The sequence below is a fragment of the Oryctolagus cuniculus genome, chromosome 6 (assembly GCF_964237555.1).
Source record: "Oryctolagus cuniculus chromosome 6, mOryCun1.1, whole genome shotgun sequence".
NCBI lineage: Eukaryota > Metazoa > Chordata > Mammalia > Lagomorpha > Leporidae > Oryctolagus > Oryctolagus cuniculus.
In genome coordinates, this window is record NC_091437.1 from 41119710 (window position 1) to 41141919 (window position 22210).

General features: G+C 52.1%; 1 protein-coding gene across 2 annotated transcripts in view; it reads left to right on the top strand.

Annotated features, from left to right (window-relative positions):
- Positions 1–1147: 1147 nt before the first annotated feature.
- GALNT10 (polypeptide N-acetylgalactosaminyltransferase 10) overlaps positions 1148–22210 on the top strand; it is a 256674-nt gene continuing 235611 nt past the window's right edge. For both annotated transcript variants that reach the window (XM_002710328.5, XM_008255295.4), the window contains exon 1: positions 1148–1440. In XM_002710328.5, the coding sequence (XP_002710374.2) occupies positions 1282–1440 (159 nt within the window). In that variant the 5' untranslated portion in view covers positions 1148–1281. The remainder of the gene's footprint in view (positions 1441–22210) is intronic.

Below are 22210 nucleotides of genomic sequence, written 5' to 3' on the forward strand. Positions count from 1 at the left end.
TAGACACCACAGTTCGGCCTGGGGCTCAAGAGAGGGGAGGGAAGGGCTCAGGGCTCTGGAGGAGCGAGGATCAAGAGGATGCAAGTGGAGGTGGCAGCAAAGAGGGGGCTGCGTTCCCCGTCCCCAGCAGGGAGGAAGCAGTTAAGGGATGAGCGCTGAGCGCTGGAGCAGGAGCCACAGGCTTTGCTGTGGGAGGCCAGCTCTGAGGCAGCCCTGGGCAGTCCCCTCCAGGGCCCTTTGCCTCGTCTGGTGCCACCACATGTTGGACGTTTCAGCTCCCAGACGTCCGTACCGGGGTCCGCGAGTGTTCCCTCCTGGAGCCTGGCACCCTGTCTGATAGGCGCTCGCTGAAGGTTTGCTGGGTGGCTGAAAGCGAGGCAAAGGTGCTAAGTGTGCAGACGCAGCCGTGGGGATGGAAGGCATCCCAACTCCAAAGGGGGTGGACAGCAGAAAAGGCCCTGGCCACTTCCCCACCCCTCCCCTCCTGCCCGCTCCCACTGGTTTGCAGGGACCACCGACGCGCGGTGTGCGGGCATCCACCCCCAACATGTGGGGCCTCACAGAGCAAGGAAACCTGGGCCCGCCCGCACCGCTTTGGCCCCATCTCACGGCAGGGAACACCGAGTCCTCCGGGCCGAGACTAGGAGAGTGAGAAGCGGCTGCACGGGCGCGTCAGACGCGGAGCGTCGTCTGGGCTCCAGCGCGCTTCGCCGATCTCCAGGGAGCCCGATAACTCGGGGTTGCGGTCCCCAGCAGAGGTGGCTCGGCGGGGCGCTCCCAGGCACGCGGGCACGCACCCCGCCCACTAGAGCCCAGCCCGCACCAGTTGGCGCCCAACTCCCCAACTCCGCGACTTTCGCGAAGCTCCCGCGGGCGGGGCAGCCGCCAAGGAGCGGGCTGCACCATCGCGGCCGAGAGAGGGGCCACGGTGCGGCCCGGGACGCTGGCGTGCGCTGGCCGACCGCCGCACAGCGCGAGCCGGTGGAGGCTGGCGGCAGCCTGCGCTCCACAGCCCACCGCCGGAAGGGCGGCGCGCGACGCGCGACCCCGCAGAACCAAGGGGCGGCGGCAGCGGCGCGACCTCCCTGCGGCGGCGGCGCGGTGGCGGCGCCCGGCTCCCCGGCCGACGAGCAGCGGAAGTGCCGCGGAGTTGGAGCGGGGCCGGCGCCGCGGCCGCTTGTGCTCGCCGAGCTGCTGCCGCCGCCGGGCGGACTGGCGGACGCGCGGAAACCGAGGCGGCGCGGCGGGGCAGGCGGGGCGCAGCGGGGCTGACCGGCCCCGATGAGGCGGAAGGAGAAACGGCTCCTGCAGGCGGTGGCGCTGGTGCTGGCGGCCCTGGTCCTGCTGCCCAACGTGGGGCTCTGGGAGCTGTACCGCGAGCGGCAGCCCGACGGCACCCCTGGGGGACCCGGGGCGGCGGCGGCCCCGGCGGCGGGACAGGTGAGTGCTCGGTTTCAGGTGGGTGTGAGAACACCCCAACCCGACTTTCCTGCCAGCCTGCGGTTCCTTCTCCACCCTTCTCCTGAGTGTTTCCTCAGAGTCAGCTCCGGAAGAGTCTGCTCTTCCCATTTTTCAGATGGAAAAATGGAGGCTTAGCGGAGGACAGGGGCTTGCCCAGGTTCCGCGCCGGTCAGAACAGAGCCAGCGCTAGAATCCCAGAGACCTGGTGCCCAGCGGGGAGCCCTGTGTCTGGGCGTCAGCTGCCGTCCTCCTTTCTGTCTTCAGCCGGTATTCCCTGACCTCTCGCAGCCTGTTTTCTTTGAGAGGCCGCTGTCTGCATCCCTGTATCCCAGGGTGACTTCTGCCAATACGAAGGGATACTCTGGTCCTCCTGGTTGAAGTCCAGGGCTTCCCTGTGTCCCCCCACCTGCTGATCCTGGCGTTCGGTACCATCTGCGTGCACAGGCAGATTCCTGGGCCGCCCGGCTTATTTGCCACCCCTCTCCCTGCCTTGTTGCTTTCTCAAACCCTCTGAGTTTCTCTGCAACTGCATTCGGGCTCCTGGGAGTCGGGTAGGGGGGTGAGCGCCTGGTCTTTGAGTGACTTGCTTGCTGCCTTTGACCTTCTGAGAATGCAGAAAGTGGGGGTGCTGGTGGGCAGACCCCCAGATGCCCTCCAAGACTGTTAAGTTGGTGTCCAGTACATGGGGGATAGAGGACAGGATGCCTTCCCTGTCTTCCAAACTTGTCCAATCCACTGGGTGTGGTGTCTCTTGCAACTGAAAGTGGGATCTCGGTCGTTCTGTCTCTTCTGAACTGTGTGTGTGTGAGAGAGAGAGAGAGAGAGAGAATATGCAAGCTCCATCGCGTCACTCCTGCCATCCCAGCCCCTGGCTCAGAGGATGAGAAGATGCCCGGGAGTATGTGCATGCCTGAACTGTTTCACACACAGCAAGACATCTCAGATTTTTTTTTTCGGGATTTCCCTGGTCTCATGGGAAGTAGATAATTTGCACTTCAGGGTCAGGCTGATTGTTGGCTGGCCCCAAGGGAACAGGCTGACTTTCTGAGGTTGATGGTTTTCCTTGGCTGCTGTCTGGGTTGTCTGGCATGGGGAGTACAGAGAGCTCTTTGCTACAGGGCTGACCAATCTGAGCTCAGCCTGTCACTCCGGTAACTGTTGCAAACCATCCCAGAGGGTCTGGTTGATCTTTCTGGTGCATCTTACTGTTTAGAAACCAAGGCCCTGGCCCTTTTCTAAGCCTCTGGCTCGAGCCCTGACAGCCACTTAAGAACTCTCTCCCTGAAATTCTGTGTCTGTAGGGACTTTTCCTTCAGAAAACCCCTTCCTCTGCTCCTCTCCTGCACCAGCATCAGGGTGAAGAGGCCAAGGTTCTGTCCCTACTTCTGCTGTTAGCTTGCTGTGTGCATACTTGGTCAGCAGTTCTCTCCCTCCCTCAGCCTTACTTTCTCCATCTGTAAAATGTGATCATCAACCCAGCTCCAGTGAACCAGTGAAGAGTCCAGGGACAGCTTCTCTTTCCTTTCTGGAGGCAGGAGTCCCTCGTAGCCTGCCTCTCTGGGCCAGGGGGGTCCATGCTTGACATAGCCCAGGCCAAGGGCAGGGGGTTTCCTTTCCCAATGCAGAGTCTGAAATAGCTCTTGACTTTCCACTTCTGCCTGGAGAAAGCCCTCGTATTTCATTTGCTGTAGATGCTGGAGAAGTCCTGATTTTCATTTTCTATAGACCCAGATGTGTAGAGAGAAGGTCAAGGTTAACTGCCAGTTTGGCCTGAGCTTTCAAAGTGAATTACTCACTTGTACAAGAGGGTATTGATGGAGTAAGGCAGCCTTTTGGGGGAAGAGAGAGAGTATGAGAAGCAGAGAGAGAGAGAGAGAGAGAGAGAGAGAGGGAGGAAAGAGCAACAGCTGGCTGCTGCTGGAAGCCCCTAACTGAAATGGACAGATAGGCCTCTCTGGGGAGGTGTAGTTCTTGCTCATTGCATTTCCTCTGGAATAGGATGAAGAGGAGGAAGGAGTGGCAAAGGGGTCTGGTGTGTGTGTGTGTGTGTGTTCAGTGGGTGGCTGCCAACTGATTGTCCGTGCGTTAAAGATGGTCTCTTTGCTTCCTGGGAGCAGCAGACCGGAGCTGTTTCCCCAATGATGATGAGCTCTTGTAGGTGCTGCAGGACTCAGCATTCATCTGGTGCCTTTTGGGGACACCCTGCCAAATTCCCACACAGCCCCTTTGTGTTCCACTCTCCTGCAGATGCAGAGCGCTGGACTTGTTTGAATGTCAGCTGGCCTTGAGCGAACAGGCTGACTTCTCGGCACGCCGGTGCCCTGTCCATCATCCCAGTGTGCTGGAACGTGCACATAGCACCAAGGGCTTGCTCTTGGGAAGTTGGGTTGTGTACATGGTGCAGTCTCCACAGGGCTGACCGGTTCTGAGCCGAGCCTGTCACCCTTGTCGTTGCTGGCCATCATCCCAGAGCACTACCGTGCTCTTTCTCCTAAGAAAACAACCCTCAGTGGCTCTGGAGGGAAGTCTCATGGGACTTCATGCATATGAGAAATAGGTTTCTGGTGGGGTTGGGAGAAGTTTCTCGGAGGCTGAAGGACTGTTCCTCAGACTCCTTGGTTTCTCCACTGGATTTCAGACTAAAGAGTCTGAAATGGATAGCGCTCAGGTCATCTGCCGGCTTGTAAGGCTCCAGATTGATCATGGCAGCTCCTTCTGGGCCATGTCTCTGGCGCTGAGTAGGGCAGCTGCTCTGTGAGCCACACAGAATGCTTCCAGAGCTCAGCGTTCCTCTGGTCAGGCAGCTGGTTTCTCCCAAAGCTGCAAGGCCAAGCATAAAAGCTGGTCTTGAAGCCATCGTCCTTGGAATCTGGGGATCCCTCTCCTTCCCAGCACTAGTCTGCCTAACGTCTTGGTTTAATTTTAGTCTGTTTTGTTTCCCAGGCTTGGCAACTGGATATTGAAAAACCTGTGTTAGGAAACTTGATGCAGCCCCTCCCCATTTCTGAGCCGAGTCTTTCAAATAAATAAATAAATCTTTAGAGAAAAAGCTGTCAAGGATCAGGAGTTTCTCGCTGTGACAGACCTGAACTTTATTTTTAGGACATCCAGAAATCAATACTTTTCTTGCCTGTTTCTTTCGGTCTTCTTGGTAGTAGAACAATACATGTCAGAAAAAAGTTAAGAACCATAGAATGTGGCTTTCCAGTGATTTCTTTAGTTTTTCTGGAAGAGCTGATGTCCTTCAGATTGCTAATCACTTCTCTTTCTCATGCCCAGCTGAAATCTGATGCCCCCAAAGTGGCTCCCTGGGTTCCTCCTCTCAGCTTGGCCTTGATTTTTCCCAAGGAGCCCAGCTGAGGAAGGCCTGGCTTCTCATCCTCTCTCCTGCTCTAAACTCATGCTGCAAACTCAGCGAAGTGGTTTCACCTCTCCGGGCTTTGCATTCCTCATACGTGAAGCAAAGATTAGATTCAGGGCAGGGGAAAGGCAAATGTGTATCATAATAGTGCTTGCCTCTTCATGTCCAGGGCGGACATTGCCAATCAGTCTGTTTTTCCACTAAGCCCAGACTTGGCCTCACACTGTTTCTCGGCACTGCTCTTCACGCAGAGTCAATGATTTGTTGAGGTTGGTTTGTGATGTAGGAAGTAGACACCTTGTTAGGGCTTTTCCAACACTGACATCCCAGGATCTGTGCATGTTTGGAAGCGTGTATTGGAAAGATCTGGGCACAGGCCTCTGTATCCTCCTTGTGATGAGGCCCCAACTTGTGGATGTGTTCATTTTCATGCCTCCTCTGGGGCTGTAGTCTAAAAAGTTTCAGCTGTTAATCTCTTGGCCCCAGTGACAATAACAGATAATGGAATCAGGGATGAGAAAGCAAAGGCCTTTTGAAAAGATAACCATCTAGCTTGCTAATCATACCTTGTCTGCAGTCAGCTGTGATATGGAGATGGCATCAGAATCTCATCACTGTGTCAAAAGCACCTCCAGGTATACTTGGCAGCTGCAAGTATGTCCCCTGGAAACCGGATGCTCCCAATGGTGTTTGCATTGGCTGCTGTACTTCTCATATATACAAACGCTCTGCCTTGTGGATGTGTCAGGCCAGGAAGGGAAGGACTCCAAGAAGGATTCTTGTCCAGTGGAGTGCGGAAAGTGACGTCCTGTCACCAAGAAGTGTATCAGGACACCCCTCCCTGCTCCCCTTCCCAGGCAAGTGATGAGGTAGGAACCACATCTTCCTCCAACACACGGTGCGAGGTATGGCACCTGGAAGACAGCCAGGACGTGTTTGCCGAATGATTGAAATGGGCTAGAGTGGGCAGGGGGCTTCAGAAGTCATCTAGTCCAGCCCCTCTTTTTTTTTTTAAGTTTGGAAGCTGAGGCCCAGAAGAGGGGAAATCACCTCAGCGAGTTCTCAAGTGAGGGGCTGCATCAAGTTTCCTAACACAGGTTTTTCAATATCCAGTTGCCAAGCCTGGGAAACAAAACAGACTAAAATTAAACCAAGACGTTAGGCAGACTCGTGCTGGGAAGGAGAGGGATCCCCAGATTCCAAGGACGGTGGCTTCAAGACCAAGTGATGGTCGTTTCCAAGTTCTTGCTCTATCTCACCATGAAGGTTCTTTTTCTATCTGCATACCGGTATCTGTTCCTCCTCTGCCATTATTTCCCCCATGAGCCAAGTTATCATCTCAAGTTTGAGAGGCCAGTTCTTAAACAGACTAGTTGTCTGCTGCAACTTACCTGGCTTTTCTACAGATCCATTTTTATAAATTTTCCTCCAATGTTTTCTTGTTTTAAAATAAACAAAATGAAGTGATGTCAAAGGTGGCACAGGGATCCTGCAGCAGAGTAGAGAGATGACAAGGATGTGTAGCATGGGGCACCACAGCTGCTGTCTGCGGCAGTCACAGCGATCGAGCCTCAGAGCCACCTCAGAGTCATTGTCACTGGCAAGTAGCAGAATGAAGTAAGCCCAGAGTGCTGCTCTGAGTGAGGGGATATATTGGCTCCTGTGGCTGCAGGTGGCTTCAGGTATGGTACGATCAAGAGGCTCATTGTCAGGGCTCAGGCTGCTTTTCAATGGGTTCTCTAGGTTCAACCTTTCTCTGTTCGTTCAGACTGAGCCTCTGCATAAAATGGTAGCAGCGCTTTTAGACCTCGTCTCCAGTCCTAGATCCTGGGGCAGCCTGTCTCCCAGAGTAGCTTCTACAGAAAAGAGAAGAAACATCTTTCCTATAAACTTTACAGGATTTCCTGTGTTCCTCTTGGTCCAATTTGGATGTGGTATGTTCTGAACCGTTCACAGCTGCAGGAGGATAAGTTGGGCAGATTGGCTTAACCCACCCTAGAGTTCGGTAGAGAGTTGGACTATGCAGGTCCTAAGAAGAACATTTCCCAGAGAAGAATCTGGGGACTCTTGTGGGAGGCAGAGCAAGATACCTAGAGAAGACGCCGTCAGCTGTGCACTGCAGATGCCTGCTGGCGCTGGGAGCCGAGCAGCAGTCTCTCCCCAGGGCTCAGATTTGGGTGTCTCTTTGCCTCTCTGGATTCATTGCTGAGCCCCGGACCTGCGGTCTGGAAAGCCGATGTTTTTCGCCAGCTCCCAGCTCTTGGCGGAGATGATTAACCGCGTGGGCCTGTTTTTTCTTGCTGGGGAGAGCTTGGGTGCTGATGTTGCCCGCGCCCCATGGAGGGCTCAGATGCAGAGCCGCCGAAAGCTGTCTTTATTTGCTCTGACTGGTTCTGCTGCTGCCTGCCTTTGCTCTCACAGTCGTCCTCTGAGCTCCCTGCTCCCTTTCCTATACACATTGAAAGTCAATTCCTTAAAAATGTCTCTCAAGCTGAAAAAGAACTTCTGTCTCTTCAGCTTCTACTTCTTCTGTGCCTGGCCCTCTTAGCTGGAGGAGGCGGAGTGTTCATACTTTGGAAGCTAGAGGAAGCTAAACAGTTCCGCTTGCCGTGCTGGGTGGGTGTGTGTTTATGCGTGTGTAGCTTTCTCTCCATGTGTCTCTCTTCTCCCTCTCTTATCTTTGGATGGTTCCTGTCTGCTGCCCTCTGCTGAGTGTAGATAGGAGAGGGAAAGGAAAAAAGCAGGACGATTTTTTCCTTCCTTTTGGTTTTGAGAGGATTCTCAAAACCAAATGCTGAGCTCCAAATGCTGAATTTCCTTCCACTGTATCAGGTACTGGAAGCCACAACATAAAAATGCTACTAGTAAGGGGACTGATGTTGGTATAGATGGTGATGAGGATGTTAATGGACAGTGGCTGCCACTGCTGTAGCATGTACCTTGCTTAGCCCTTCACCTGTACATCTTGTTATGTACTCATGATTAGAAACAGCTGGGAGTGAGCTGGCACCGCGGCTCACTAGGCTAATCCTCCGCCTTGCGGTGCCGGCACACCGGGTTCTAGTCCCGGTTGCCCCTCTTCCAGGCCAGCTCTCTGCTGTGGCCAGGGAGTACAGTGGAGGATGGCCCAAGTCCTTGGGCCCTGCACCCCATGGGAGACCAGGAGAAGCACCTGGCTGCTGCCATTGGATCAGCACGGTGCGCCGGCCACAGCATGCCGGCCGCGGCGGCCATTGGAGGGTGAACCAAAGGCAAAGGAAGACCTTTCTCTCTGTCTCTCTGTCTCTCTCTCTCTCACTGTCCACTCGGCCTGTCAAAAAAAAAAAATAATAATAATAATAGTAAAAAGAAACAGCTGGGAGTGAGTGAGGGCCCAGAGGTTCACAGAGATAAAGGGACTTGACTGAGAGTGTTCAGTCTGTGTTGGGAGGGCTGGTAGCTGAGCCTGTGAGTCTCCGACCCAGCCAAGTCCTCATCCAGCATACTTCCTTCATACTGGAGCAGGTCTCTCATCCCTGCGCCCCCTCTTGTTAGGCTGCTATGGGAGCCGGGATGTCTGGGCAGAGAAAAGAGACCATTGTGCTAAGACTAGGCTTTTTCAACAGATGAGGTGCCCAGGAGGTCACCTGGTAGGGGAATGACCTTGAAGAGGACCTTTCCCCTCCCCTCCTGACGCCCCAGTGGCAAAGCAATTTCCCCTTACTCTTAGTCTGAGACACTGTAGGGTGGTGTATGGGGCTCTAGCCTTGTGCCTGCACTGCCTGATCTAAACCCCCTAGGCGTGGGCAAATCACTTGACCTGTGTGGCTGGAGTTCTCGGTCTGCAAAATGGGAATAATTCTTCTTAACATTTCACTATGTTAAGGTTCATCCCCCCCCCCCCCCCCATTTATTTGGGAGGCAGAGAGAGACAGGTCTTCTGTCCCCATTTCATTCCTTAAAGTTTATAGCAAGTAGGGCTTTGAAGCCTGGAATCCGGAAGTAAAGCCAGGTCTCCCACGTGGGTAGCAGGAGCCCAGTTACTTGAGCTTTCCCTGCTGCCCTCCACAGTCTACATTAGCAGGGGGCTGGAGTCGGGAGCCAGAGCCAGGAATTGATGTGGCATGCCAGTGTCCTCAATGGTATCTTACCCACCAGGCCAAATGCTTCCCCGCCCAATAACAGCTTTTGATCTGTCCTGGTTGTCTGCTTTTTGAAGGCAGGAACTAGCCTCAGTCTTGGCCATGCTTTTGCAGGCACTATTTGCTGACCGAGGGTGGGAGGGAGTGAAGGAGTGATCCTATGGATCCTCAGTAGGGCCTGGCAGAGTGAGGGAAGCTTAGCTTTGAGAAATGGTTTTTAAACAGCTTCAGGGTGCTTCAGAATTCCTAGGGAAATACCAGGGCTCACATCCAAAGGCAGTATTTGGGCCTAGCTGGGGTGAGCCAGGGTTCCCTATGGAGGGTCCAGTAGACCCACTCTTCTCTCGTCCCACATCACAGGAGACATCTCTCTCCTTCCCCTGGGGCCCACTCCACTCTGCCCAGGACTGCTTCACGAGTGATCCCTGGGGAGTGTATTTATCTGCAGCTTCTCCAGTCGCCAGTCAGCACCTGCAGAGGGGCTCGGAGGTGCCTGCTGGGAGTATTGCATCAGATGCCAGCAGATGAGGCCCAGGATCGAGGTCTGGATTGGGCACTGCATGTTGGAATCTCTCTGCCATGAACTGCAGGGACTGGCTGGGCCCTCAGAGTCCTGTTTTCCTTGGATGCCCACAGTCTGCTGCCCTTCTAGTCTGGGTGCTTCCTGCCATGGGGCCAGGGTGCGGTGCCTGTATGTAAGTGAGGGGCTGAGCCGGGGGCCTCCTGGGGAGGGGTGACATTCTGGAGCCTGTGCAAACCTGTCCCTTGAGCTGGGAGCAGAGGAGAAAGCTTGACCTTGGAAACCAGCAGAACTTGGTCTCCAGGACCAGTGCTGCCACTTGCTAGCCCAGTGCCCGACCTTTTGGGCATCAGACCCCTTCTCTTAAAATGAGCACAGTCATGACTCCACAGTGTGGTGTTAATGGTTGGCATAAATTAAAGATGAGAAGACTGATGTCCAGAGAGGCCTGGCAACACATGCAGACCACACAGTGAGGCAGCGGTGGGAGCAGGAGGTAAACCCAGCAGAGATTTCTGTTTCTGCCGCCTTTGCCAGCCATGACAGCCTGCGTGATGGGAGGTGAGGCCTGGAGCATTCTGCAGGGGTAGGTCATTGCCAAAGACCCCAAGTGCCTGCCTCTTGTCTTGCTTTGGCTGACTCTTGAGAGCTCTTCTCCTAGCTGAATGTCCCGGCAGCAGTGTCAGGGCAGGGATTAGAGCAGGTCTCACGTGCCACCTGGGAGCCGGTGCAGGTCTTTGGTGAGTTACAAATTCAGAGTCCTGTGAGAGGTCGGCTTCTGAGCAGGGAGGCCTGGTAGGGGCTTCCCGAGAAAGGATTTTTTTAAATGAGCAGGTTGGAAACATCTTGGGGAGGGGGGAGCAATGTGAAAATGACTTCCTACTGCTGAAGTACATTGTATGTTCTCCACTGAAAACTGTTATTTTTTGCATGTTTTCTCCTGAGTATTGATCAGACTCAGCTGCTGGCAGTTAAAATGTGTGTGTGTGTGTGTGTGTGTTCTGTCTTTTTATGAAATAACCGGTTTCTAAATTTGGCACCCAACTTCAGCTAAAAGTGAGTAATTCCATTTTTGGAGCCCCAGAGCCTGTCCTGTGTCTGCCTGGTTATTTTATTGATAATAAACCTTAAAGACTGTCTTCTTCAGGGAGCTTATTTTTATTAACTTCTTTGACCCCCCCCCTTTTTTTTTCACAAAATAAAAATCTTACGTAAATTCTTGAACAAAATTTGCAGATGGGTGGCCTGGGGGCCAGATGCATGGCCCCGATAGGTTTTCTATGACTTATCCAGGGCTGGGCCACAGCCATCACTGTCTTTGTTTTTATACATTAGTAAATTTTTAGTGTCTGAACATAAGACTGTACCCATTTTAAAACTTCCCACTTTTGACCTTTGGGGAAAAGTCAAAAAGTCAGGCAGCTGGGCTGGGGTTCCTGTAACCTTAACATTTGCTGGATCTGAGTAGCAGCTGCCTCCGCTTGGTGGCCTCCGCTCTCCAGATGGCCATGGCTGCTGCATGCTTTGTGGTCTCAGCCCTGGGTACTTCCTCCTTCCACAAAACCGCCCTGGCATCCAGAGACAGTTGTGCACAGGAGACCTGCTTTATCAGCCACAGGCTTCCATAGCCTTTTTCTGGTGTGTTCTCTTACTCTCATGGTGGAAGCAGGGTAGAGCTTATGGTCCCCACTTTACAGATGAGAAAACTGAGATTCAGAAAGCATAAGTGGTTCGACTGGCCACAGAACCATTAAATTGAGGTGAATCCTTCTGACTTTTAAGACTCACATACTTTTCACAGGAGAACAAAACAAAACAAGATGATGACTTGGAAATATAAGACTGTAAACCGTGTGCTCTCGAATACAGTCAGTTGGTTCCTGCTCTATCTCAGTCCAAGAAAACATTTCTCTTGCTTGGGGATGGAGTGTGGGTCTGCAGTTCGGGTCCAGCCTGTCCTGTTGTGCCTGTCCCAGCCATGGCAGGGGCTGCTGCAGGTGTGCCGCAAAGATGTGGATTCAGAATCTACTTTGTCTTCCCGGCACTTAAAACCCTGCACTGTGTGTTCCTTTCCAAGGGCAGTGTTGGGATCCTGCAAAACCAGAGGGAAGACTTCTTTCCCAAAAGAACCCACTCAGGCTGTGTTCCCTTGTCTGAGGGGACCTCAAGGCACCCAGGATATTTTCTGGAAAGGAGAGAGACTGTGTGAGGGGACGCGGGGCCCCCCGAGCTACCTGGGTGTGGTGGATCCACTGAGCATAGCCACCTATGTCTCTGAGTACAGAGCCCTTTCTTTGCCAGGGCAGTGGTGTCTGCAACTCTGCCTGCTGCCCAGATACCTTCCCTTGAGGGTCCAGAGGGTTCCTGGTGTGGCGGTGGCACGCGGTATGTGGGATGCAGCTGCAGGTGTTGGTGACCAGTCCTGGACGGGGAGTCAGGTTTGTCTTAGAGCCCTAGTTCCCTGGCAGTAAGAGTGATCATTCATATTATGGAGCTCTTACTGCTTCCCATGTGCTTGTCTAGTATCATGAAAATGATGTAGCTCCAGGAGGTCAATGATCCTACTGTTGTCATTGTACAGATGGGAAAACTGAGGTTTGGTACGTGTAAGTCACTTCCTGGGTCTGTGCAGGACGCAAGTGGTGGGACTCACACCCAGGTTTCCATTCTCAAGTGTGTGCTCTTGTTGAGTCCGACGAGCAAGCCATTTAACCTTCCCTAATGTCTCCTGGTCTCCAGCCTTGCCTGTTAGGAAGAGGGGGCAGGAGTTAATGCTTTCCTGGCAGCAGGCAGAGTACAGATAGGGCAGGAAGGACTGACTCCTGTTCCCACCTGGCGCTCTTCCTGCAGCCCCTGCCTTGGTTCAGCTGTCAGTCTATGCTAAGGGGCTTGTGGGGGTGGGGTCTCCAGGGTCAGCCCCTTGCTCACTACTCCAGCCTGGGGCTCATGCCTGCTACTCTTCACACTCCCCTGGCAGCCAGAGGCAGTCTTGCCAGGGAACAATGGGGTACATTAAGAAGGCTGCCAGGTGCCAAGCCAGAGGTATGAAAGGGCCATTTGATTAGTTCTAACCCTGATTGTTAGGCCTTTGCTCTTTTGTGTGTGTGTAGCAATTAAGGGGGGAAACCTGGTGTGGATTTCCTCTCCCTGGGGCCTGTGTGGGCTGTCTTTGACTTTGACTTTGTGAGCATGCGTTTTTCATCCCCTCCGGTTCTCAGCCCTTTCCCCACTGTCCTCTGTTTTGCTGTCTCCCTGTTTGTCCCTCCTCCAGCTGTCTCTGTGACATGTGTGTCTCTGTCAGCAATTATGAGGAGAGATGAGATTAAAGAAGCTGTAAGCCTGCCACTGTGGAATCCACAGTTTCAGAGGATCATGTCTTTGACCTTGTCCAGTCTCCCTCCACTTGCCCTTGCCAACCAAATGACAGGCATCTTTGGCTTGAACACCCCCAGAGATGGGATACTCACTCCCTTTAGTTCAGTGGTGTCCTAAATAATCTGCTAGGGCTCAGGGTGATAAAGAGGACTTCTGGGGGCTGGTGCTGTGGTGTAGCAGCCTGCAGTGCCAGCATCCCTATATGGGCACTGATTCGAGTCCTGGTTGCTCTACTTCTGATCTAGTTCTCTGCTATGGCCTGGGAAAGCAGTGGAAGATGGCCCAAGTTCTTGGGCCCCTGCACCCATATGGGAGACCCAGAGGAAGCTCTTGGCTCCTGGGTTTGGATTGGCGCAGCCCCAGCCGTTGCTGCCAATTGGGGCGTGAACCAGTGGATAGAAGGCCTCTCTCTCTCTCTCTCTCTCTCTCTAACTCTGACTTTCAAATAAATAAATAAAATCTTTAAAAAAAGGGAGAATTTCTGGAGGGCCCACCTTAGTCTTTTCAGGCTTCTCTCAAATCTTACCTTTTCTGGAAATCCTTCCTCCCCTCATCTCTGCAGTTAGCATTCATCTTTGTCTCTTGGAAGTGCTGAGAGAATGTAATTTGCACATCTTTAGTGGCATGCCTGTGGCAGTGCTGTGTTCTGTCATTTCCCTAGGCGGGGTAGGGAGGGGAGAATGTTGAAGGAGCCTTCCCAGGGAGAACAGGGATCCCAGAGAGTTGTCACAAGCCAAAGTGGCCAGCTGTCACTATACGTACCACACCTAAACTTGGCCAGTGTGTTTCAGCAGTTTTTAAAATTTTAAATTTGTTTTAATTTCTATTTGAAAGGCAGAGGTGGTGGTGGTGGTGGTGGTGGTGGTGGGGATCTTCTAGCTGCTAGTTCACTCTCCAAATGGCTGTAATAGCCAGGCTGGACTAGATCAAAGCCAGGAGCCTGGAACTCAGTCAGTGTCTCCCATGTGGGTGGCAGGTACCCAACTACTTGAGACGCCACTGCTACTTCCCAGGCTGTGCATTAGCAGGAAGCTAGATCAGAAGAGGAGCAGCCAGGACTCAAACTCGGCACTTATATATGGAATGTAGTCATCCCAAGTGGTGTTTAGCACCTGCCCACCCCTCACCCATGTGTTTTGCATGATCTTTTAGTCCAGAGACTGTTCTGGGTTTGCAGACCATGCATTCTCTGCTGCAGCTGCTTGGCTCTGTTGTCATAGTGTGATAGTGGCCACAGATACTATGTAAATGAATGGAGTGTTCTGGATTCCGATAAAATTTATTTGCAACAACAGCTACAGGCTGACTGGGCAGGCTATGGTTAACCAACCCCTCCCTGCTGCAGTCTCTTTGTTTCTAAAACAGGAGCCTGAGCCCTCAGGTAGGAGCCACTTTCAGATGGGGTCCACCTGGGGCCAGCCTGTGACCCTGCAGTGCCTCTCCTATGGAAGTCGTGTTCCCCTGGGGAGTTAAGGTCCTCCTGTTCTTGGCATTCACTGAGGCTGAGTTCTCTTCTGTGTGTTTGTGTCACCTCCTCCTCTGACATGCACCCAGTTCACCCGTTTCCTTCCACCTTCCTGCCGGCCCGGTGTGTCTCACCTGGATCCCTGACCCAGGCTCCCCTGCTGCATCCTGAGGCCACGGTCTGTTCTTTGTCCACAGCCAGTGTGCACAATTAGAGGTTCCTTTCCCTCTTCTTAACTTTCCAGTGGCTTGCCACTGCTGCACTGAAAGTGCGTACAGTTCAAGCTTCTGCCTTGTTGGGCCTGGGCCTGCCTTTCACAGTCATTTTCCTCCCGACCCCCTCATTCCTCATGCTCCTGTCATGCTGGTGTTCTTAGACCCACACACATGGCCCCTGCACAGGACCTGTGCACTTGGTTCTGCCTAGATTGAACTTCCCAGAGATTGCTGCATAACTGGTTCCTCCTCATCTTTTAGGTCTCAGCTCTAGGGTCACCTCCTCCCAGGAGCCTTCCTTGAACCTCTCTTGGTTACCTTGTAGCATGTCTAATTGTGAATTATCCACACAGCAGCTCAGTAGTGTTTGCAATCAGCTCCCTTATTTCTTTACTTGTTTATATGTCTGCTGCAGTAGATATAAGATGAGGGTATGAACCACATTTATCTTATGTACTACTGTGTCCACAGGGCAGGCAACATAGTAGCTACTCAGTAAATATTTGTTGAATGAACTAATGGATGAATGCTGGTGTCCCCAATTACCTGTCCAGGTGAGACTCTGTTACCCTGTGTTTATTTGGACACCATTCTATTCTTGATGATGGGGCTGCCTTCTCATGGCCTGGGAAGAAACACCTTGTTCTCTGTGGTTGAGTTCACTTGGCTTGCACAGTGCTTGCTCTCCAGAGTTCCTGCTAAAGGGCCGTTGGCCAGAGTTCAAGGGGAAGCTGTCTCTGTTCCTCAGATCTTCCCGTCAGAAGTAACCCCTGGCCTCAGAGCCCATAGCTTCCTTGCTGTCCCTGGGTGGGGATCCGTTTAGTCCCCTCCCTCCAGTCCTTGGAATATGAATGACAGCTTCTCTGGGATTCTGTGTTTTCCCCTCACTGAGCCTAGTGTTTGATGGGGTCGGGTTTCATGTCCCTTCAGCCCAGAAAAGGCTGCTGGCTAATGCCCCAGGCCTTCCACAGGACCACAGCTCCCATGAAGTCGATCAGTAGGTTCTCACCCCTAAATTGTGTACCCCAAAAAGATATATTAAAGTCCTAGGGTCCAGCACCTCTGAATGCAACCCACTTTGGAAATAATGGTGATTGGGGTTGTAGCTGGTAAAGATGAGGTCATGTGTGAGTGACTTGTAAGGAGCGGAGTGGAGATATGGGGACAGAAACGTGGACAAGAAGGAGGCCCTGGGAACACAGAAGCAGGAATTGGAGTGGTGCTGCTGTTAGCCGGGGAACACCTGTGGCTTCCAGAGGCTGTACAAGGCAAGGAAACATCCTCCCCTGGATGCCAGCTCCTTGATTTTGAATTCAAGACTCCCAAACCGTGAGATGACACGCGGCTATTGTTTGAAGTCACCCAGTTTTTGGGATGTTGTGGCAGTCCTAGGAAATGAACCCATGGCCATTTTCCATTTTGTCAGCAGACTGTTCTTTAAGTATGACTGAAGGGGTCCGGTTTGCAGGGCGGTGGAAGAAACACCTGTGGTAGAGGTAAGGGTAATGAGCATACTCTCTCCCAGCTATGTCTTGTCTCTCCCCTCCCCTATCCTCCTCTTCACTCTTCTCCTCTCCTCTCCTCTCCTCTCCTCTCCTCTTCTCTCCTCTCCTCTCCTCTCCTCTCTTCCCCTCCCCTCTCTTCCCCTCCCCTCCCCTTCCCTCTTGTTTCTTCTTCTCCTCCTCCTCTCCTCCTTCTCCTTCTTCTTCTTTTTAAGATTTATTTATTTATTTGAAAGGCAGAGTTACAGAGAAAGAAGAGGAGAGAGACACATAGAGGGAGAGAGGTCTTCCGTCTGCTGGTTCACTCCCCAAATAGCCACAGTGACTGAGGCTGGGCCAGGCCAAAGCCAGGAGCCAGGAGCTTCTTCCGGGTCTCACAGGTGGATATAGGGGCCCATCCTCCACTGCTTTCCCAGGCTCATTAGCAAGAAGCTGGATCAGAAGTGGAGTAACCAGAACTCAAACTAGTACTCATATGGGATGTCAGCACTGCGGGCTGTTAGTTTAACTGTCTCTGCCATAGTTCTGGCCTGTTTCCCTTTTTAATTATTTCTTTTTCTCTACTTGAGAGAGAGAGAGAGAGAGAGAGAGAGAGAGATCCTCCATCTGCCGGTTCACTCCCCAAATGCCCACAGCAGCCAAGGTTGGGCTAAGCCAAAGCCAGGGGCCCAGAACTCCATCTGGTTTTCCCACATGGATGGCAGAGGCCCAATTACTTGAGCCATCATCTGCTGCCTCCCAGGGTGCATTAGCTGGAAGGTGGATTGGAAGCAGAGGTGCCAGGGCTCAGACTGGCACTCTGATATGGGATGCGAAATCCCAGGTGGTGGCTTATCCTGTAGCACCACAACACCGGCTCAGCTGTTGTCTCTCATTTTCCTGAACTGCACCACCTCTCATTTTGTTCTGAGTCTCAACTAGATTCAACAATTTATTTTCATCCTGGGTTCCCACAAAATCTACTTGGGGCTTCCTCTGCTATAATATAAAAAACAGCTGCTTCCTTTAGAGCTGCTAGTGTGAAAGGGAGACCATGACAAGTTCACTGTGACATAGCACACAAGGCAGAGCACTTGTCCTGTGGGAGGGTGTCAGGCTGAAGGAGGGGAGCCAGTTCTAGCCAGAGCCACTGAAAACTCAGGGGTCTGTTAGAGAGGAGCTGCCGGCCGATCCCCAGTGCTCTGGCTGGGCTGGGAAGGCCGGGCTTGAGGAAGCCACAGAGTTGTGGAGGATGACTTGCTCCGATGCATGCCTTGGCAAGGAAACTCTGGCAACTCCAGAAGCAGTGGAGGCCAGGAGACCAGTTTGCAGGCTGTTGGGGTGGAGAGAGAATGAATCCATTCATTCGTCTCCTGTGCCTGGCTCTGATCCAGACACTGCTAGGGAGTGGGGCCACCAAGGTGTGTTAACTTGCAGCTTCTGAGCATAAGACACTCAGAACTACCTTTGCAGGCTGTTTGGGCCTGGCCTGTTGTTAAGCACTTTATGTACATTATTCTAATTCCTGATCCTCCCAGCCACTCAACAGCATGTACACTACAATTCTCCCCATTTTATAGGCGAGGCTATTAATGTATAAATACTTACTAATGTATAAATATTAATGTATAAATACTTCCATCACAGAAATGGAAGTATTTCACCCAAGGTCACACAGCTGGTCACTGATGGAGCTGTGCTTGGCTTGCATGTACTGAGTCTTAACCCTGGGCTCATACACCCCACACAGGTCAGAATACAATGGACTGCCTCTCTGGGAGCAATAGTAGCAATAGGTATGGTTATCTGGGAGCATAAGGGGATGCAGTGAGCCCTGAGGGCTGGATAGACTTCTTGAAGAAGGGGCCTCTAGCCTTCCAAGGGGAGTGGGATGGTTTAGCCATGATGGGAAAAAGCTAGGAATGAGGTCGCGAGGGAGGGGACTCCAGGCAGAGAGGACAGCACAGTCAAAAGCGCAGAGCAGGGACAACACCACGGGGTGTGCACAGTTTCCCCAGTTCAAGGTTGCTGGCACTAAAAAGTAAAGGCGGGAGCAGGGCTGGGTCCTTGAGCTGGACTCCCAGCCTCTAGTTCTGACGGCAAGAAGGGCGTTGGGAGAAGAGTCCTGGGATCAGCTTTGCTTTCTCATGGGTTCTGGAGTTTGAGAGCTACAGAGGCCTAGAAGGTCATTTTGTCACTGGATGTTTGCACCCAGGCCAGGTGAGGCAGAGGTGCTCCCCAGCCAGGTCCAGGATAGGCCCGGCCACTCTGAGCTGACCTGAACAGCTCAGTCTGCTGGCACTGGGTCTGCGGTTCTACCTGGGTCAGCAGGTCAGCTCTCTAGAAGTTTGTGACCGAATATTGAATGCGCCCCGGGCTGGCTCTCTGCTAAACACTTGACGGACCAAGAGGAAAGGACAGGTCTCAGCCTTGAGGACCGGCTGGACTGCCAGACAGATAACTCTGGGGCAGAGGACACCATGCAGTAGGTGGAGGACACACAGTCACCTTCCACCTGGGTCCTCTGTTGCCCCCCTACCCCCACCACTCCACCCCCGCCTCCCCTCATCTCTGCACTTAGGAGGCCTCAGGTGGACTTAAAATCCCAGCTCTGTCTTTTATTTGCTATGTGACATGGGGAAAGTTTCTTTAACTTTTTGTTTTCTCAATCCCCCCATTTTAGAAATGGGTGTGATAGTAATACGTGCTTTGTAGGTGAGTTCCCAGGATCCAGTGAGGTTGCAGACACAAAGCGCTTGCTGTAGTTCCAGGCAATTAGTGAGTGGCACCAGATACCACTGTAATTATGGGTCTGAATCCCTTGGCCTGACCCTTGTATTATTAGGCACTTTCTAGGATTTGCAATCCTTAGGGCTCCACCAGAGAGAAATCACATGGTGATTTGAACCCAAGAGTGTACTGTAGAGAGTTATTAACTATAACAGGAGATTGGAGTAAGGAAAGATTCTCCAAAAAGAAATAGAAAGGGAGAATAGAGAAACAGCAGGTACCACCTCCAGGGCTGAGGTAGTGTCGCAGGAGCACCCTCGCCCCCAGGGCTGAGTGAGCCTGGGCTGAGATCTTGATTTTCTTGGAGAGTGCACAGCTGTTCATACTGAATGGCAGAGAAGTAGCTGTGGTGCCACACAGGAGAAACTTGCTGGAAATCTACCTGTTAAGGTGCTGGGGAAAGAAATTCATGGTGAGGTATCTTAGGAAGGCAGCCCACTATACAACTGCACAAGGGAGCTGCTGGCTGCTGCAAGAGCCAGGGGGTGAAGCTGGACACGAGAAGCTGTGTTACTGCAGGAGCCTGTGCCACAGAGGCCACCGTGCTGCCTGCCTGGGGTATGCACCATGACCATGACGATAAAGGCTCTTCCAGGGCAGGGTGTTTGTTATAGCAGACACTGGCTAAGATGCCTGTGTTCCATATCAGAGAGCCTGGGTTTGAGTCCCGTGTCTACTCCCAAATCCAGCTTCCTGCTAATGCACACCCTGGGAAGAAGTGTTGATGACTCCGTTAGTTGGGTTCCTGCCACCCACACGGGAGACCTAGATTGAGTTCCCAGATCCCAGCTTCAGTCCCAGCCATTGCAGGAATTTGAGAAGTGAATCAGCAGATGGGAGGGCCCTCTGTCTGTCTCTGTCTGTCTCTGCTGCCCTCTCACCCCTCTCTCAGATAAATAAATGCAAGTTGAAAACAGCAGAAAGAAAACAGTCTCTCCTCCCACAGTGTCTGTCCCACATCTTCTGCGGACTACTGTTGACAACATGTTAGCTGGCAAGGGAAACGTGCTGAAGGGCCCAGAACCATTTCTGCACAGCGAGCAGCGAAGCTGGGTTTATTGCTGAGAGATTGTCTTGTCAGTTAGGGCTGCTGCAGCAGAGTACCACAGACTGGATGGCTTAAACAACAAATGCTTCGTTCTGAGTTACTGAGGCTGGAAGTCTGAGATCAGGGAGCCAGCACAGTTAGGTTCTTGGCCACGGCTCTCTTCCTGGTTTCCAGATGGCTACTTTCTTGGCGTATGCTCACGTGGCAGGTGGCAGAGAGTAGAGATAGGCAGGCTCCACCCTCCTGCTCTAATCCCTCTCCAAAGCCCCCGCCTCTTAATTCCATCACACTTTGGGTTAGGAGTTGCACATGTGAATTAGGGGAGACACAGACAAAAATCTCTGGCTTGGCCATGTTAATATAACATTTACACTGTGTAATACAGTAGCCCTCATTGGCTCTGCAGTGGCTCCCCATACTCAGTATTTTTTTTTTCTTCTGTAGTTAAAACATTCAAACCAAGTAAATAAAGACTATAAATAGCCTTGTGCCTATCCAGGTCAGACTTTGTCACTAAATGAGTTATCAAAAAGAGTTATTAAGAACTTTTTGGGTTCTGGAGTCGGGGCTAAGATGTGGGTTGACCTGTATTGCTTTCATGCAGCAGTCAGAAAGATCTTGTAGAAATGTAAATGAGGGCATTGGCCCTTGTGGAAACCCATCTGTGGCTTCCTTTCTAGGAGAAAGACTGTCCCACTCCAGGCGCCTTCCCACACTGCCCTCCAGCCACACCAGCCTCCACCGGGCTTCATGTCCCTCTGCCTCATGACCACCGCACAGGTTGTGGCTGCTTGGAACGCCCTTCCAGTTTGCTTGACTGACCCTGCATCAGCCTTCACATCTCAGCTTGAGTGTCCCCACCTCCAGGGAGCTTTCTGACCCCCTTCTTCCTAGCTCACACTGGGAGCTCTTTTCTTCAGAGCACGCGTCTCGGTTTGTGACTACAGACACTTAAATTCATGCAGTTGTTCCAGGGCTGTGTCTCTGTTAGAACTTCAGTGCTCTGAGGACTGTGGCTGTGGTTCTCTCCCCATTTTTTTCTCCCCAGTGCTCTATACTGTGCCGAGCAGGTGATATATTTGCTGAGTGACGAGAGGAGTCAAACATCTTGGATTGTATCCTGAGCCAGAAAAACAGATTAGTTGTAAAGGACATTATTGGAACCATTGGCAAGATTTGGACGTGGACTGCAGAGTAGATAGTAGTATTGTATCACTCTTAAATTTCCTAATTTCAGTGTCCTCACCTTTCAAAATACAAACCAAAAAATTTAGGAATCAAGCCTTGTCATGTCTGTAACTCTCTCAAGTGGCTCAGGAAACATTCTGAAATGCAGGGAGTGAGGAGACAGGGAGAGAGAGTGACCGCCAGTGTGGGTGAAAACTATCCTGGGGGTGTTCATTGTCCTGTTCTCACATCTTTCCTATAAGCTCTACATTATTCCACAATAAACAGTTTTAAGAATTCAGTGAAGGGGCCTGCACTGTGGCGTAATGAATTAAGTTCATGGTCCTGGCTGTTCTACTTGGGATCCAGTTCCCTGCCAATGCACCTGGGAAAGCAGTGGAAGATGACCCAAGTGTTTGGGCCCCTGCACCCATGTGGGAGACCTGGAAGAAGCTTCTGGCTTCTGGCTTTGGTGTGGCTTGCCCTGGTCATTGCAGCCATCTGGGGAGTGAACCAGTGGATATAAGATCTCTCTCCCTCTCTTCCTCCCTCTCTCCCTCTCTCCCTCTCTCTTTCCCTCTTTCTCTCTGTAACTGCCTTTCAAATAAATGAAATAAATCTTTAAAAAAAGAATCCAGTGAATAAAAATGAATACAGAGAAGGGCCAGGGATGCTAGGAAGAGGAAGAACCTTCAAGTGCAAAGGCCAGAAGACTAGTCGGGGAATTTGGGAGGAAGGCTTTTGGGGTGGAGGGAATGTGGCCCTGAGGCTGGGGAGGGGACATCAAGGGGCCAGGCAGTGAGAAGAGCCCCGTAATGTTCAGCCAGCCTGCTCTGGACTGTCTCCATCCACACTCGCCTTCTCTTCCCTGTGGGGATTTTTGAGAAAAAACCTGATCACACAAAGCCAGTCTGTGTCAGGTCTTCTGTCTTATTTATTTTAGGGCTTACTAACAGGACACTGTCTCCAAGTATGCCCTAAAGCCATGACTTTCCTATGGTTGCTTTAGTCTCAAATTCACCGTGTTTCGTGCTTCAGTTATGTGATGCTGTATAACACGTTATAAGAACATAGGGGGGCCAACATACTTTATCTCAGTCCTTGTGGGCCAAGGATTCGAGCTTTGCTGAGTGGTTCTGGTTCAGGGTGTCTCTTGAGGTTGCAGTCAAGTCCTTAACCGGACTGTGAGCAGTTGGAGTTTGAACA